General features: G+C 33.9%; 1 protein-coding gene across 50 annotated transcripts in view; it reads left to right on the top strand.

The window, feature by feature from the left end:
• RIMS1 (regulating synaptic membrane exocytosis 1) overlaps positions 1-15,697 on the top strand; it is a 480,485-nt gene that overhangs the window by 302,933 nt on the left and 161,855 nt on the right. For 41 of the 50 annotated variants that reach the window (XM_057738946.1, XM_057738945.1, XM_057738947.1 and 38 more), the window contains 4 exons: positions 7,412-7,479; positions 8,072-8,182; positions 9,723-9,822; positions 13,760-13,883. In XM_057738946.1, coding sequence (XP_057594929.1) covers positions 7,412-7,479; positions 8,072-8,182; positions 9,723-9,822; positions 13,760-13,883 — 403 coding nt within the window. Of the gene's footprint in view, positions 1-125; positions 157-7,411; positions 7,480-8,071; positions 8,183-9,722; positions 9,823-13,759; positions 13,884-15,697 lie in introns of those variants that run through there. The other 9 variants (XM_057738977.1, XM_057738994.1, XM_057738975.1 and 6 more) reach the window with 1 other exon arrangement.

Below are 15,697 nucleotides of genomic sequence, written 5' to 3'. Positions count from 1 at the left end.
CTTCTGAAACCTGCGGGTAACACCCAGTGCCCAGACAATGAAAACAAATAAACCCCGATTTTTTCCACAGGGTTTCCTGGCTGGTTATTCCGAGACTTTGCACGTGACAGCCGGTCTGCCCGTGAATGGAGTGCTCAGTGTCACAGAGGAAGCCTGGTCAGTTAGAAAGTGGCAGGGACACCTCCCTCTCGTAGGCAGCACCCCACCGCGTCCAACTGTGAAGTGTCCTTGCACTGGGAGAAGGGAAGCAGGGTCCCTACGGTTGTGAATTTGGGGATCTGCTCCCCAGTGGTGCTTCACTATTTTTCTGTGCGTAGATTCTGGGGAAGAAGTGGCTCAGTCCTGGGGCCTCAAGCCATGTTTACACACGAAATTTATTCTTCTCTAAACTATTCTGTGTGGACATCTTTGTGCCCTGTCATCAGTGACCTCAGACCTTTCTTCAGATACATTTTTATTTTTATTCAATGTGAATAATAAATACAGTCTGCTCTGGATTTCCTGAAGACTGTAAACATCCTTATTTTATTATCAATATTCTAAGGCACAAAGTGTGTATGTCTCTGTGTTTTCTGTTGTTGTTGTTGCTCAAAACTTTCAGAAAATTTAATTTACTGACTTCTTTGGAGGCCTGTGGCATCAGACCTATGTGGAGGTCAAGGGTACAGATAATACTGTTGAGGGAGTATTTCTGAGCCCTAAAACTTCACATAGTCTCAAAAATATAAATTTAAGTGACTTTTAAAACTAGGAAGATCAAACCACTTACTATTTGAAATAGCTTTTTATTTCTCCATGCCTTTTAGCCCATTTAAATTAAACCACAAAATTTTCTATGCTTTCCCGAAGCCCCAGCATCCAGAGTGACCCTGTTACAGATTTAAATTTACAGGTTTTTTTCTTAAGGTCATCAATCTTGTTATGATTTAGATTATTTTGTTAGGAATATAAGCTTAAAAAAAAGAAATATTAGAAAGTTAGGAATCTTATAACCTATTAGAATATAAATATTAAAATATATTCCATAACTAATGTCTGTACTAAATAATTTTTAAATAATACAGGCTGGTTTAAAAAAAAAAACATTTTCAGGGATATCTTTGAGTCATCAGAAAAAAATGTGAAGGGATGAAATAGCCTGCTTGTTTTGTGATATGGAAGATTTCAGTAACAAATATGTTGCTTATACACCAAAAGTGTTTTATTTCCTCACATGAAAATATGATCATACAAAGAAGAAATGACAAAATGCTTATTTTCAGATTAAGGATCCATTGTGCAACCTGGCCAAATTAGTTACTTCAGATATTTGGGCTTAGGTTAATCTAAATACATCTCAACATATAGACAACCTCACTGAAAAAGTAACCATCTTCTCAATCCCCTGGGCTCCCACTGGCTTTGTGGAAATTAGCAGGAAGATTCATGCCACTGGTTCTGTGTGTGTTGATTCCTTTTCTTACCCTGTAGCAATCGCGGTTAAAGAAATATTCCTTCCTTCAGGACAATTGAGTACCTGTTGTATACTAGGCCAATTAATAGTTTTTATTAGCAGAGTGACTTTAACATTCTTCTAAGCCCATTTCAAGTCATCTTTTGGAAAGATTACTGATATTACATGTATTTTAGCTATGATGACTATCTAACTATCAATCTGGTCTCTAACACTGTAATTTCACATTCCTAATCTTGATTGTGTAATTAGACAATAAAATCTATTTCTAAAGTCCTTTACAGTTTACAAAACTGGTATATCTCATGTAAGCCCCATGGAACTTTTGTGAGGAAGTGGCATCATCCCCATTTTACAGAAGAGGACAAAGATTATAGAAATGAAGGGATGCTATCAAGATACTGCACCTAAAATGCCAGAGTTAAAATGAGAGTCACAGGTCTCCAGCTTCGAGGGCAGTGTTCTTTTTACACCACAGCTGGTTTTTATATGTTTTATAAAAACAACATAATTTTAAATATTAGGTAAGATGATACTGTTAACAGGGAAATTAAAATATAGGGAGGTTCTCTGATGAGTCAAGGTTTCAAAACAGTAAACTCTGGGGCAGAAAAAAATTATTATATGATGTTAGAATCGACAGAAATACTTACCAGGATTATTATTGGAAATACTTTTCAGTGTATATTTTTACACTCTAATGACCCGTGGCATTTTTGGGTGCTTTACAGTTTATACAGCATTTCATGTGCATTATCTCATCCTATCCTTGAAAGAACACTGGGATCTACAGGAATTATTATCTCCAAAGTTGAGGGATTAATCAAAATGATGCAGCTCAGAGTTCAGCCAGAAATGTTGATTCCAAAGTTGCACATAACTGCTTTGTACAATTGTGTGGTGGTCAGGTTGACATTCCCAAAATTAGCTCTCAAATTCACCAAGCAATACATATAGCTAGAAAAGTACCACCTCTACCAAATATGCTTACAAAATTCTCCTTTTCCACATCAGCTACCAGCCTTCTTGCCTGTGCCCTAAGATTATAAATCACAGAGACAGCATCACAGGGCCTCAAGCCAATATTTCATCTTTCTCTAGAGGTAATTCAACTCTGGAGGTTCTATTGAGTGTAAATAATTTGTGAATGCAAACATCTTTCACACCTCATTAACTTAATAACTAATACTTGATGCATTTACTTGAACTGTCAAATTAATAAACCAAAGAGAGAGAGAGAGAGGTGGTACTATTGGTTCTATGGTAGCAACAGAGCACACTGTGAACAAATGGGGGCTTTGAAAGCGAAATTTCTAAGGTACATTTGGAGAACCGCCACTTTTAAAGAACTCCAAAGCTGGAGATAATGTATCCGTAATTATTCCAAGGAATGACAGTTTATCCTGGACCAACACCAGAAACTGGAATTTCAGTTCCTTAGAATTATTGAAGAGGTTTTTGCTGAAGACCAAATAGATTGGAGATGCCCCCAGCCTTGCCTAAGGCTTTGTGTTCAAAGGACACAAATCTGCTACTTAATTACACAGCATTTGCCATCAAATCGTGGAGTGGACACTGGTGTGGATTTTGAATGAAATCACCACAAAGTATTTGAGGGCCAATGCTTTTACTCTACTAGGAACTTAGACTGACCAGAGTTCGATTGTGAATGACAAGTTACCGAGTTTGCATCCAGACACATAGCATTTATTATTTCTCAGATTACATGGATAATCATTAAATTTAACAAGGGTGTGTTCCCATTTTATTTTAATGCCTTGATACTAAGTCCTATTAAATACTATGTGTTTCTTATCCCTGACTGTTAAATGAACTTCGGTTAATTATTATACAGCTCCATTATTAGACATACTTTAGGGGTGGGAGTGAAGACACTTGCCTTTGGCAGACATAGAACTCTCTAAAATAAACTTCTAAAACATGAGGAAACTATGTCAAAATGGTATTTTCATTATATCAATCAGAAGTTAAGATTTTATCTCAGTCTTAGACTTCACATTTTATTTCCTGTCTGTGAAAAGACTGCCCTTGCAAAGTATTTAAATGAATTAAAATGGATAAATGTTTTTCTTATGTTATAACCAAAGTGGTGTTTATTAACTTGTGCGCTGACCATGGTACATGGTGTTAACAATACCCAACTTTGTCTCAAATTAAAACCTCATTCTTAGCACTTTAGTGTATGCACTGTGTATAAACATACAATAAACATTTTTTTTGCCCAATATTTTAATTTGTCTAGTGCCGTGCTTTTATAAAACACCTTAGGATTCATTAATTTTATTGTCTCAACCTGTATCCTGCTATCAACAAAAAAAAAAGAATAAAAATTTAAAGAAGTGTACAAAACCTCTGGGAAGGGTAAATCTTCTGATTTTGGGTCCATAACTTTTATAACTGTTCTGAATGATGATGATCTGTTCTGTGTAGGAAGATAAATTTATTTTTTGAGATGACAAGCTGCAATATTATGGATAAGTATTAGAAATGATTCAGAGTTACTGTGAATCGGTCTTGGAATTGGTTTGAGTCCTATCTTTTATCATCATTATAATGACATTAAAAATACGAGGGTGAGTCAAAACTTATCCACACTCCAGCTGTACGAATTCTACAGTCAGAGTGCGGACAATTTTTGACTAACCCTCGTATACTGTATATGTCTTCTGGTGATGGAGAAGTCCAGGTTTTTTAATACTTCAAGGCTTTGGTGTCCATAACCTTTCCTTTACTACTTGCACATTAGGTATACATTCCACATGGTCAAGTGTGGTTATGTAAACTGTTAAATAGATATTTAATGTGTGAAATCAGGTTTTTTCCTTACAGTTTTAATATACCCATACACACTCAACCATGCATCTGTATTCTTTAGAAGGTATTTTTGTTCATTACTTTGATTGCTCTTATTGGAATCCAGTGTGCTTTGATGTTAGCCATCACAAGGTACAAAAACTTAAGTCATAGAGATGCGTGTTTATGCATTGTTATACGTATTCTTACCATAGCCACCTGGATTTAAGAAAAGCTAGTTCTCTTTACAGAAAGCTCATGTGTCATTAGCTGGCTTTTATTTGTGCCATGAACGCTGTGTGCTTACTTACGAAGTTTCATTAACCTGCTTTTTTACGAGGGATAGGATAAAAGTCTGTTTTTTAATGGTTTCCCCCCAAAAAATGATGCTCAAATGATAACACTTCATTGGACTTGGATATTTATGAACTTGAGCCATTTTAGTAGAGTGAAACATCTATTTCCTGGATCTAAGTTAATGATAGTAGTAACTTTGCTCTTTTATGGTTATATTGAACATTAGAACCAACACGCTTTTGCATCAATTCCATGAGCAAGGACCGTGAATTTATCATTTTGTAGCTATGCCACCTGGCAATCAACATCTTTAATCACTTATTAGGAAATCAAAGAAAATGTTTCATATTAATGAAATATTAGAGTCTGAATATTTTAGGAGGGAGTTTGTTGAGCATCACTTCTATTAATAATAGAGAAACGTGTCTTATAAAGACAAATTAGAGCGCTTAAAAACTCAATATCTTTACAACTTAATAGTACATGGAAAGAAACAGCGCATATAGTTTAGAACTACATATTTAGATTTTAGGGTGTATTTTTTGTAATCTTTAAGCAAAAATGTTATATTTTAATAGATGGTGATGAAACTACTAAGAAAGCTGTTAAACACTGTTCAGAATGTGAGGGAAGGGTAATTATGTACTAAAATATATGCCAGTATTAGTGTATGCTGAAGTATTTAATTTCTTTTTTAGATTTACTTTTATTAGTCATTTTTAGTAGACTTCCAAAATCACAAAACAGAGTTTTTAAAGTTGCAAGATCTATTCCATCCACATGAGCACTAATGTAAGAAATAGTTTTGGCTGCACGCCTGAATGGCCTGGCTAGCTGCGTGTATACCCATACACATGTGTATCTCCTGTCTTAAGCCAATTTAATTAGACTCTCCATTCGCAATCTTTATCCTACGCAGCTTCTCAATGATAGAATACCATTGCCTGAAAGCAGTCTTTTCAAAATAAAGTATGCTCAGTATCACTACCAAATTGTACCAGAAACACTAGCTTTTGGCTCTTTGTATATAAGAGCCCTTTTTGTACAGCAGACATTCACCAGATACCGATATCTCGATTTTCTCAGGAAAAGGTGACTGAAACAAGGTTGCACCCCCAACAAGCCGTTGGAGGATAAGCAGGAGAAGGACCCCAAAGAATCCAGTTTCTAAGTCAGTTCCTGAAGGACGCGATGAATTGTCTCCTTGCAGCCTTTAAAATAGGAAGGATTTTTGTCATTTCTTTAACCTTAAAAAGACTCTCAAAAAAGCTTCCAACTTAAAGGCTAATTTTCTTCTTCAAGCCCCACAAGTATCGCAGTGGGTCTATTAATTCATTACAGTATTTCAGAATGAATCAACATTGAAGGAGTCATCAGCCTTATTACTAGGTATTTGAAATTTTAGGGAGAAAGCTTTATGAATTGTGATAATCTTTTGAATAATATTTGTAGTTATTACTGGGTAGTAATTTTAATTTTATTATTATTATAAATGTTTCTTTCAAGAGGAATGGTGTCATAATATTAAAAACGAAACAGCTTTAAAAATAAGCAGATGAAGTTTCACAAACAGTAAAAATAAAGGAGGAAAAAAAAACCTTTCCTTTTACAACTTTCCTTATGTTCCATTAACTAAGATTAGAAATCTATAGTTGCAAAGCCACATATACCTTTTAAAGTATGTGATTTTGAGACGGATATGGCGTCCATGTGGAGTAAATTTTAACAGAATAGGGTTTTATAGAATATACGGCTGTTATCCACATGCCTTATTTGAAGGGCATTTTAGTATTTATTGTAGTAGATATAACATTCTACTAAGAAATTGAAGTATATGGATTTTTTGTTGTGTGCCTGCAGGTTTTAAACTTTTTTTTTTCATTTTCTATGATATTTCTTTTATGGTGCCTGCATTTGCCATGCCTGTCATCTGTATAAAATTCTTTACTTATGACCTTCACAGATAGCATCCAAACCAATTTTCCTAACAGTGAGCTAGACATCTCACTGTTAGCTGGCATGCTTTACTCACTCCTAATATCTTTCTCTTTCAAGATCCACAGGGAGAACTTTTTTCATTGATTTAATCTGATATTTAAAATGTAAAAGGTCATTTATTCTCATGCAGTTACCCACTCTGGCCTTTCTTCCTATGCAAATACTAACAGCACTGCTGCTTTCCTTTTTTTTTTCTTTTTTCTTTTTTTTTGTCAAATGCTTTCTTTCGCATTATATTTTTAAGCCAAAAAAATGAAAAGAAAAGGTTCATAAGCTGATGTGTACAAAGTTAGGATTTTTAAAGTCTTTTTTTATGACTTTAGTAAAAGTGAATACTCTGTCACTTGTATGTCCTCTTTTGCTAAACGTTATTCTAGATATTTAACTTTCAACACCATGTCCTAAAAAATGTGTGTCCAGTTGTAGAAACCAGAGAATAATTTTGAAAGATATGATGAAGTTCAGAAGAGTCGAAGAGGAGGCACAAAATTTTAATACTTAGTTCAGTGAATATCATTTTAGCCAATATCACTAATGTCAGTCTGTGCCTTGGCATGGATAGTCCTTTGAGGGGTGGGGAGTGGGAGAACCTAGTTCTTCCTGTACTCTTTGTGTGTTTCTAGACTAGAAGATAACCCTACCCTCGTATGGCGTGCATTTGTGACACACATTCATTCTGGGGGTTCGGGTCACAGCCTTTGCAGTGCAGGTCTGTATCATCCTGAGATGTACACGCTCAAGATTATGATATTCATAACCCTTTACTTTGTGGATTGAAGAAGTGGCGTGTGAAGTACGCCTTCTCCACGTGAAAGCCATTACGCTTTTCCTTCTCTGCCTTCTGTGCAGGTGACTTGGATTATTACTGGCTGGATCCCGCCACGTGGCATAGCAGGGAAACATCACCTATTAGCTCGGTAAGCATCCTGGGAGGCAGATGTGGGATTTCAGGGAGTACGTGTGCCGTTTGTCGTCCTTTGCTGGTATGTGATAGACAGGAATCTAATTCTGCTCCATTATACGTTTTCTGAGAAAATATTGATTTCATTTAAGACAGTACAGTTTTGAAGAAAAAAAAAGTTATTACTGAATAACTATTTACAAATTTTAAAGTAAGTAAAATCAAGTGTTAAATAATGGCTATAGGTAAATGAGGTGTTATTTGGTTAATGATGTCGACATTAAGGACAACTCAAAATATAGAATTGATTTATGTAAGCAGATATATTTTAAAATTTCAATTCATTTCATTTCAGAACCGTCTTTTAGAGATGTACTTAGTTGCTGACTACTTTTAGAACGATTTAGTATAGTAAGTACCTACTGCAAAGAAAATATAGGTGTAAAAGGAAATTGCTATAAGTCAAGAATAGAACCCACCAAGAATGAAGAATTCCCTCAGAGTGTCCTTAAGTGAGGAGAGCGTACCTTGCTTCAACCAATAGTTATGTGTCTGTAGGAAAGAAAACAGCTGGTTTATCTTTTTTAACTTTGTTCCTGTTTTAATAGCATCCTGTAACGTGGCAGCCATCTAAAGAGGGGGACCGATTAATTGGACGTGTTATTCTTAACAAGAGAACAACCATGCCCAAAGAATCAGGTGCATTACTGGGTCTGAAAGTAAGTATACTGCTTTATAATGTTTCTTAAAAGTTGAATTACAGCGTGGACTGCATTCAACAAATGCAGTTTTGACAATGATTTTTAAGTATCTTCTCTTCCAAATAAAGTTCTTCTAGTGAATATGTCTTGTTAATATATTGATCTCTTACAGTCTATTTAGTACTTTTATCTGGGTAGTATTTTAAAATCACTTTGCTAAAGTGGCATACAGGTGTCTTAGGAAGCAGCGAAAATATAGGAAAATTAAAGAATTTTTCTCTGAATATAAAGTTCAAGGACAATTTTTACCTTAAAATGGCTTTAATGGAAAGTAGTAAAATTAAATAACATGGACCTTACAATTTTATTATATCCTGACAAGCAACATCAAACATCATTAAAGAGACTGTTTCCTAAGTGCAATAGAATTTATGGTGATACCAAAAGAGTAACATGTATCTTTTAAAAATATTAACTGACTTCTAACAGATATAATTTTTAAGCAGATATAATTTTTAAAAAACTAATAAATTACAAAGATTATGATTTTGGTAAGAGGAAAACATATATACGTTCTGTTTTATTATGTGTGTGCGTGTGTATGAGTATCGTCATGTGGTTTTGCTTTCGTAAACGTAAACAGATGTTGCTTTAAATTATTATTTACCAAGAGATTGTATTAATCGAACTAAACTTTGTTATTCAGTTAATGCCACCATGGTGATTATTATCATTAGTTGCTCTTGCTGTGAAATAGTTCTGACCACCTCCACTACTGGGTGTCCCTGAGAATACAGATCAACCTCAACTTTTGACAACATCCCTCCCATTTTTAATTATACACACTGAGCCCCTGCATTGAGAGAAATTAAAGTTCGAAACTTTCAGATGTGTTTCATTTAGGTATGGAGGAAAATCCAGGTGAGCATGTTAATTACTTAGCGATCTAACTCAGATTGGAGAGTTAGGTTGAATCCTGTATGTACTGATATTTCAGAGGAGGGGGTCTTTCAGGTGGTCAGGAGCTGGGATAGACTTAGGCTATTACTCCAGAACATGGTGAACTGCCTCCCCAAAGTGACCTGTTCTTGGTTTAAATGTGCAGTCTTTGTGTTAGACCTACATCCTACTAAAAATATACAAAGAGATCAGCACCTCCTGTCACAGTGGGGCACGATCTGGATGTAGACGTCCAAGTGAAGTTAGAGGGTAAGGAAAAATAAACCCCAATTAGTAAACAGTATCAAACACCTGCTGTCTGATGGTGAGGGGGAAAGACCTTGTCTTTTTGGTGTATGTTGTCCTTGGTCCCCTTCTGTGTGAGGTTGGGGTGAGGAACAAATACATAAACTTCTTCGGACACATCATCTCACATGTAATGAGATGTGTTCTTACCACTACTGTACCGCAGGTTTCTTAACCAAAAATGGATTTTACTTCATTTTTGTCCCTTCCCTCAATCCTAAACACTTCACAAAAGCTGTAGGGTTAATTCCTCAAACTAAGAAACTTATGTTTCAGTGTGAGTCTTGGAACTCATAAATTTATAATTTTCCAGGTTGTTGGAGGAAAAATGACTGACGTAGGACGCCTCGGTGCCTTCATCACCAAAGTAAAGAAGGGTAGCCTTGCAGATGTAGTTGGACACTTGAGAGCAGGTAAAGTTTCTCTTTTAACATTTAAATGATGTGTGCTCTATGCGTGAGTTGGTGATTTTCAGTTTTGGGTAAGTTACGTATAAGTCCATTCAGTAAATTTTAATGCATGCATAAAGATATTTTTCCTGATGTGGATACTTAACTGATTGTAAAAATAGGTGATTATACATTGGTAGCCATTTGGAGAGAATGAGTAGGAACCTTTGTATTTATATAAAAATAAGTAGATGCAAAATGATGAAGGACTAATAATTTTTGTAGATGGCTTCATAATGTTGCTACAAAAATCCAAAACAGTTTAGCCTGTGGAAAAAAATCACTGTTTAGCCCTTTAGTTTATTTTATAAGCCATAGTAATGTTGAAAGTTTTTCACAGTGGTCCCAAAACACTTACTCAGTACTGGTGTTTTTAATAAAATATAATCATAATCTCATTTCGTACACAGATTATGTAGTATATTATTTGTTATTTGTTAATTTAAATGTGACATATATTGTATTCCTGTAGATGTGCTAGCTCTTGGTATTTGGAAATTTACATTACGTTACTTTGTAACCTTAATATGACATAGTAAAATCGTTTACTATATTGAAATGTGCTATATGGTAGCAATATACTTTAAAATTTATTTTTGATAAATTACTTATTTTTCTTCTTAGTAAAACTCACATTAACATATTGTTTTCAGTTTGCTGTACTTCAGAGTTTAGTAGAAATCTTTTGGTGAGAGTGTCTGCTTACCCATTTGCCAATTATAGAGAAAACAGAGTAGGCTGACTTGTCAAAGTGAGGATTAATAACCCTTAGCAAGTGGAAAGAAAAATAAACTGTGTTTTCAGGCTTTATACCTTAAGGTTATAATTTTCAGAACTTTAGAAAAATATTCTATGACTGTTAAGGACATTTTTATTGTAATTGATGATCAGATATTAGTTCAAAGTCATTTCGATTTTTTCTTTAATAGGGACGTGCTCTCCAGATATTGTGTGGGGAGAAAAAGCAAATGAGGGATTTTTCTCCATCTTCTATACACACAGCTTTGAAAATGTGTACTGTACGCTATTGTTTCTTATCAGGGACTAGTTATGATTCCGTAAAAAAATAACTATCAGGAGTAACTATGTCAATAAACTGAGTCTTTGCTTGTTTAATGACTTGAAAAGAAGCCTTGAAAATTATAAGAATCCCTTGTTGTTTACTCAAGTGTAAGATGACTTTAACGACAGAAATCTGAATTTGCAGATCAGATTATAAACATGATACCTTTTGATTTTTGTCTATGTGTTTTAATAGACGATTACTTAAAGTCAGTGACGGGGTTTTTCTATATTACATATACCTTAGTGATTAATTTCATTTATTTAACACCCTTATGTGCCTAGAGACTGATAAACTTAAAACTAAAATGTTAGAAGCTCAACTTAAATAACTATTAAACATATAAGCAATTGATGTACTTGAAAAACAGATTTTTAAAAATTAGGTAATATATTCTGTTTGATTTACATTATTATTTAGGAACTATTTTCCTTCTCTTGCATATAAGCAGCATTGACCTGCAAAACTACAGTTTTTTTTTTATTCATTTGTTTTGTTTTTTATTAGTGTGACCTTTGTCCAGCATTTGCAGTCTTGCTTTAATCTTGTGGTAGCTTTTTTCTACGCCTGTTCCCTTAAGTCCATGCCCTGCCCCACTACCTGACTTAATTATCAAACCAGTGTGTCTCAGGCATCATCTGCTCAGGCCAAAGCTCTGTAGTCTGCCCCTAACAATTCCAGCCACCGCCTTACCATTCACCTCACCCCAAGCCGTGGTGGTCCACCTGGGTGTCTCTGGGAAGCTCTTTCCACCTGCAGGACCTGCCTCTCGTGTCCACGGTGGCTTTGCTGCTCCCGCACTCTGCCTGTTGAAGTCATTGCCATCCTTCAAAGCTCATGTAAAGTTGCCTTGCTCTCAAGTGTTTCCTGACATCTCCCCTGAGTGGTAACTAATGACATCCTCCCTGGAGCTCCCTGGCACTTCTTCTGTTCCTCAGATGAATTCCTATCCTTGCATATAACATGTTATTAAAGGTAGCCATTTCTGTATTTCTCCTCCACCAAATTTAAGGACAGGAAGAAAGTCTCTTTTCATCTTTGTATCCTCATAATCTACATCCCTGTCTGAAAAGAGTATCCCCAAATATAAATAAATATCATTAAGGAGACCACCTTCTAGTTTGAGTTCTTGATTTGTAAATAAGTAACTACGTTGCATTCAGTTAATTTGATATTAAAAGTTACGCTTCCAGGTTGCTGTCTCTTTATAATGCAGTGTTTTTGCAAAATGTTGATTGCTGCACATTACTGGGTAGCAAAGTTTATTTAATGAGTTGCATCCATTATTTAAAAAAAATGAAATAGAACATGATAGAATAGGAAATATCAGGGTAAGTGTTGTTTTAGACAATATTTTTTCATACACACACGTATACATTCACATGGTGGAAACTGTATTTCTTTTCTTTGTCAATAAATTTAAAAGACTCCAAATATGTTTTCAATTTGCATTATGATTTTTTTAATATAGTGAAGTGTATTCATTGCCTGTTTGAAAACCTGCTAGGAAACATCTTAGGTCACAGGATCAGAAGTGATTTAACTATTGGTACTAACCATGCTTTTCTGTCATACCAAAGCAGCATTATATGCTTTTCAAATATTTGCTTTTTTTACTTTTGAGTAAGCAAACAACACTTGGGGAGGGGAAGAATTACTTTAAATAATTCCAACAAAACTTTTCTACTTTTTTTTAAAGGCATAACCAAAAACTAAAAAAATCCATATTTATTGTTAGCTTTAAAGTGTTTAATGATGATATTGATCCATTAGTTCGACACATATTTGTTTTGCTACTAAACTATTTATAGGCACTGAGAACAACAAAATAAGCAGAAACATTAAAAAAAATCTAAAACACCTCAAAGTATCACTGAGGCTGGGATATTTCAGCTGAGCCTCCGTTGTCAAGTGAAGGGTACTGGGCAGAGGCATTTAAGACTTAAAGCTGCTCTAAGTATTTATGGAAATAAGTAATGTTTTCCCAAATGTTCTTTGGTGAAAACTCAAGTTCATGTAACATTGTTAGCCCATGTAATTTAACAGCGCGTTACTCTTCTTGATGAATCTTCCGTTATTGAACAACCTAATAAGTACTATACTTTTTATTATTTTAAAACTATTTTCTAATTTCACTTTAATGCTCACAGTATGTATTATGTATAGAGCGTGTGTGTTATGAACATCTGGAAGTGGGTTAACTGTCATGCAACAGTTTTACATCTGCTTGCTTTGTAACTTCGCCATAGCTCCCCGCGTTACCCCTCTGGGTGTGAATTCAAATCCTTCCATGCATTTTTATTCTGTTGTGCATCTGGAGAAAGCAATGAAGCATGACTTATAGTTGGAAAATTCATGCTAACAAATGTGAATTGCTCTTTCTACCAAAAATGAAGCAGGATTTATGCAGCGTTTAATAATCTTTCACGTATAGAGCCGCCTACATTTATTATGTGGAGGGCATGCTGCTAATTATTATTTTTTAATGTTTCCAAATGAGCTGTGCTAATTCCATCCCATAGCATGAGATGATTTTTACATTATTTCTGGTATTTCTCAAAAGATAAAAGTAGTTTGTATTGTACTGTTTCCAGTGACCAGTGATATTCTATTCGGGAAAGAAAAAGAAAAAAAAAAAAAAAGAAGAAAAGAAAAAAGTGTTTAGAAGAACCATTTAGCTGACATTATATGGCAATCAATTTGCTTTGGAGAGCAGAGCCTAGACAATTAAACTATTTGTATATGTTTTGCATTTCTTTGTTAAAAAAAAGCAAGAAAAGATAAGAAAAATAAACAGAATATATAAGGTAAAAAAATACCCTTTTTTTTAAATTCAAGGGGATGAAGTTCTAGAATGGAATGGTAAACCCCTGCCGGGAGCTACAAATGAAGAAGTTTACAACATTATTTTAGAATCAAAATCAGAACCTCAAGTTGAAATTATTGTTTCAAGGCCTATTGGGTAAGGCTAAAAAAACTTACTTCTTAAGTTTAGTAAATTACATGTATTAGCAAGGTTTTTTAAAAGAAGTTTATACATTCATACAGTACATGTTAACATGGATAGTTTTTTCTTCAAATATGGGCATACATTTTAGATTTTTAAAATCTCTTAATTTTTAAACTTGAAAACTGAATTTTCTTCACTACATTTTAGAAGCTCCACAATTTAACAATTGTAGTATCAAAAAGCATTGCTATGTATTTTTCAGAAGTGGACTATATAGTAAAAATATTTTGTTTTAATGGTAGAACTATTTATTTTTATTAATTCTAAATTATTATAGTATTTCCTTAAAGGGAGTCACTAACAAACTCATCTTCTTGTGACATTTAAAATAATAATCATTTCATACGTCTACATGAACTTTTTACTATTCTACTAAGAATGGAATATTTTTTCTATGTCTTTACCCATGGGTAGTTCCAAATTTTATGTAAAATCAAGCAAGTGTGAAATATTTAAACATTTTAATTGGCCGTAATAATTGGTATGATATTTCTGAAACTCAAGTTTTCATCATAATTTAATTATTTACAGCCAGTGGGATATTTTCTTTATCTGAGAAAATATCTACATATGGTATATAGAGTTCCCATATTGGTAGATTTTCTTAACAAATCCACAAAGTCCAGAACATTCGTTTTGCCTGTCTGTAATTTTTTTGGAAGGCATTTTGAACTGTCTCATTATAGTTGGCATAATATTTGAATATATTTTTGGAAATTATTCCCTTTTTTGTATTCTCTGAAAAATTACAGAGCCATTAATTCAAGACTTTTTATGTTGGAAGAGTAGTAACCTTAAATCTTTGTTGTTCTCATGAATATATGTCAATGCAAAACATACAAGAAAATATAATTATCCTAATTCTCAAAGAACTGAAACTGTATGATTATATATTCCATAGAATAATATATATATATATATAAAATTCTAAAATAAAGGCAAACTTATAACCAATTTTAAGTGGTGATTATTAAGAGTAAATATTGCAGACATTTGCAGAAGTATTGTACATTTCCATGCAGTTTTTTAAAAATAGCAACACTATATAATGCTAGTTTTACATGACGTGTTCTAGTGCTGAGGTAAATATGAGGCTGGAAAAGAGGTAAGTAAATTGGAAAATGCATCAAAAGTATAAAAAACAAAATTTAAAATCAAGCATTGTGCACATTGCCAAATACTTACAAATATATAGTGGTTTTAAAAGTAATCAGCTGAAATACCATTGATTCTTGATGACTAAAAAAAAAGAAAAACTAACAGACAATTAAAGTGGACTGGAATAACATTTTCATTGTATTTACTTTTGTGAGAAATTAATTTTAAATTGTTATTTGCATAGCCACACCTAAGCTGTCATGGGTTGTGGAATTCAAAGGAATATGGGAAAACAAAGATTGTATTTAAATAAAAATCAAATCTGTCATCAACTTTCCAGTTAAGAGGGAAATTATTAGAATCCTGGAAGAATAATTATAGCTATATTTAATAATTGTTTAATGTAGTTCTATAATTTTTAAAGCAGAAAGCAGATATGTATTCATAGTTTCATGGGATAGAGATTCCAAGAATCCTTCCAAATGTAACTTATGTGCACATTGACCAGCCTGGTGGAACAGACAGCAGCTGTCTTGAGGCACTGCCCATTTTTGTCAACCTACCAAATGTAAATTCTTTACCTTTATGCTTATAATTGTTATTAAAACTATTTTACCACCTTATTTGTTAGCAGAACAATATAAGAAGGCTTGTGTATTTGTCAGAGG

This window comes from Hippopotamus amphibius, chromosome 6, assembly GCF_030028045.1.
Source record: "Hippopotamus amphibius kiboko isolate mHipAmp2 chromosome 6, mHipAmp2.hap2, whole genome shotgun sequence".
NCBI lineage: Eukaryota > Metazoa > Chordata > Mammalia > Artiodactyla > Hippopotamidae > Hippopotamus > Hippopotamus amphibius.
Note: the sequence above shows the minus strand (reverse complement) of the source record. Positions and strands in the feature narration are given on the sequence as shown.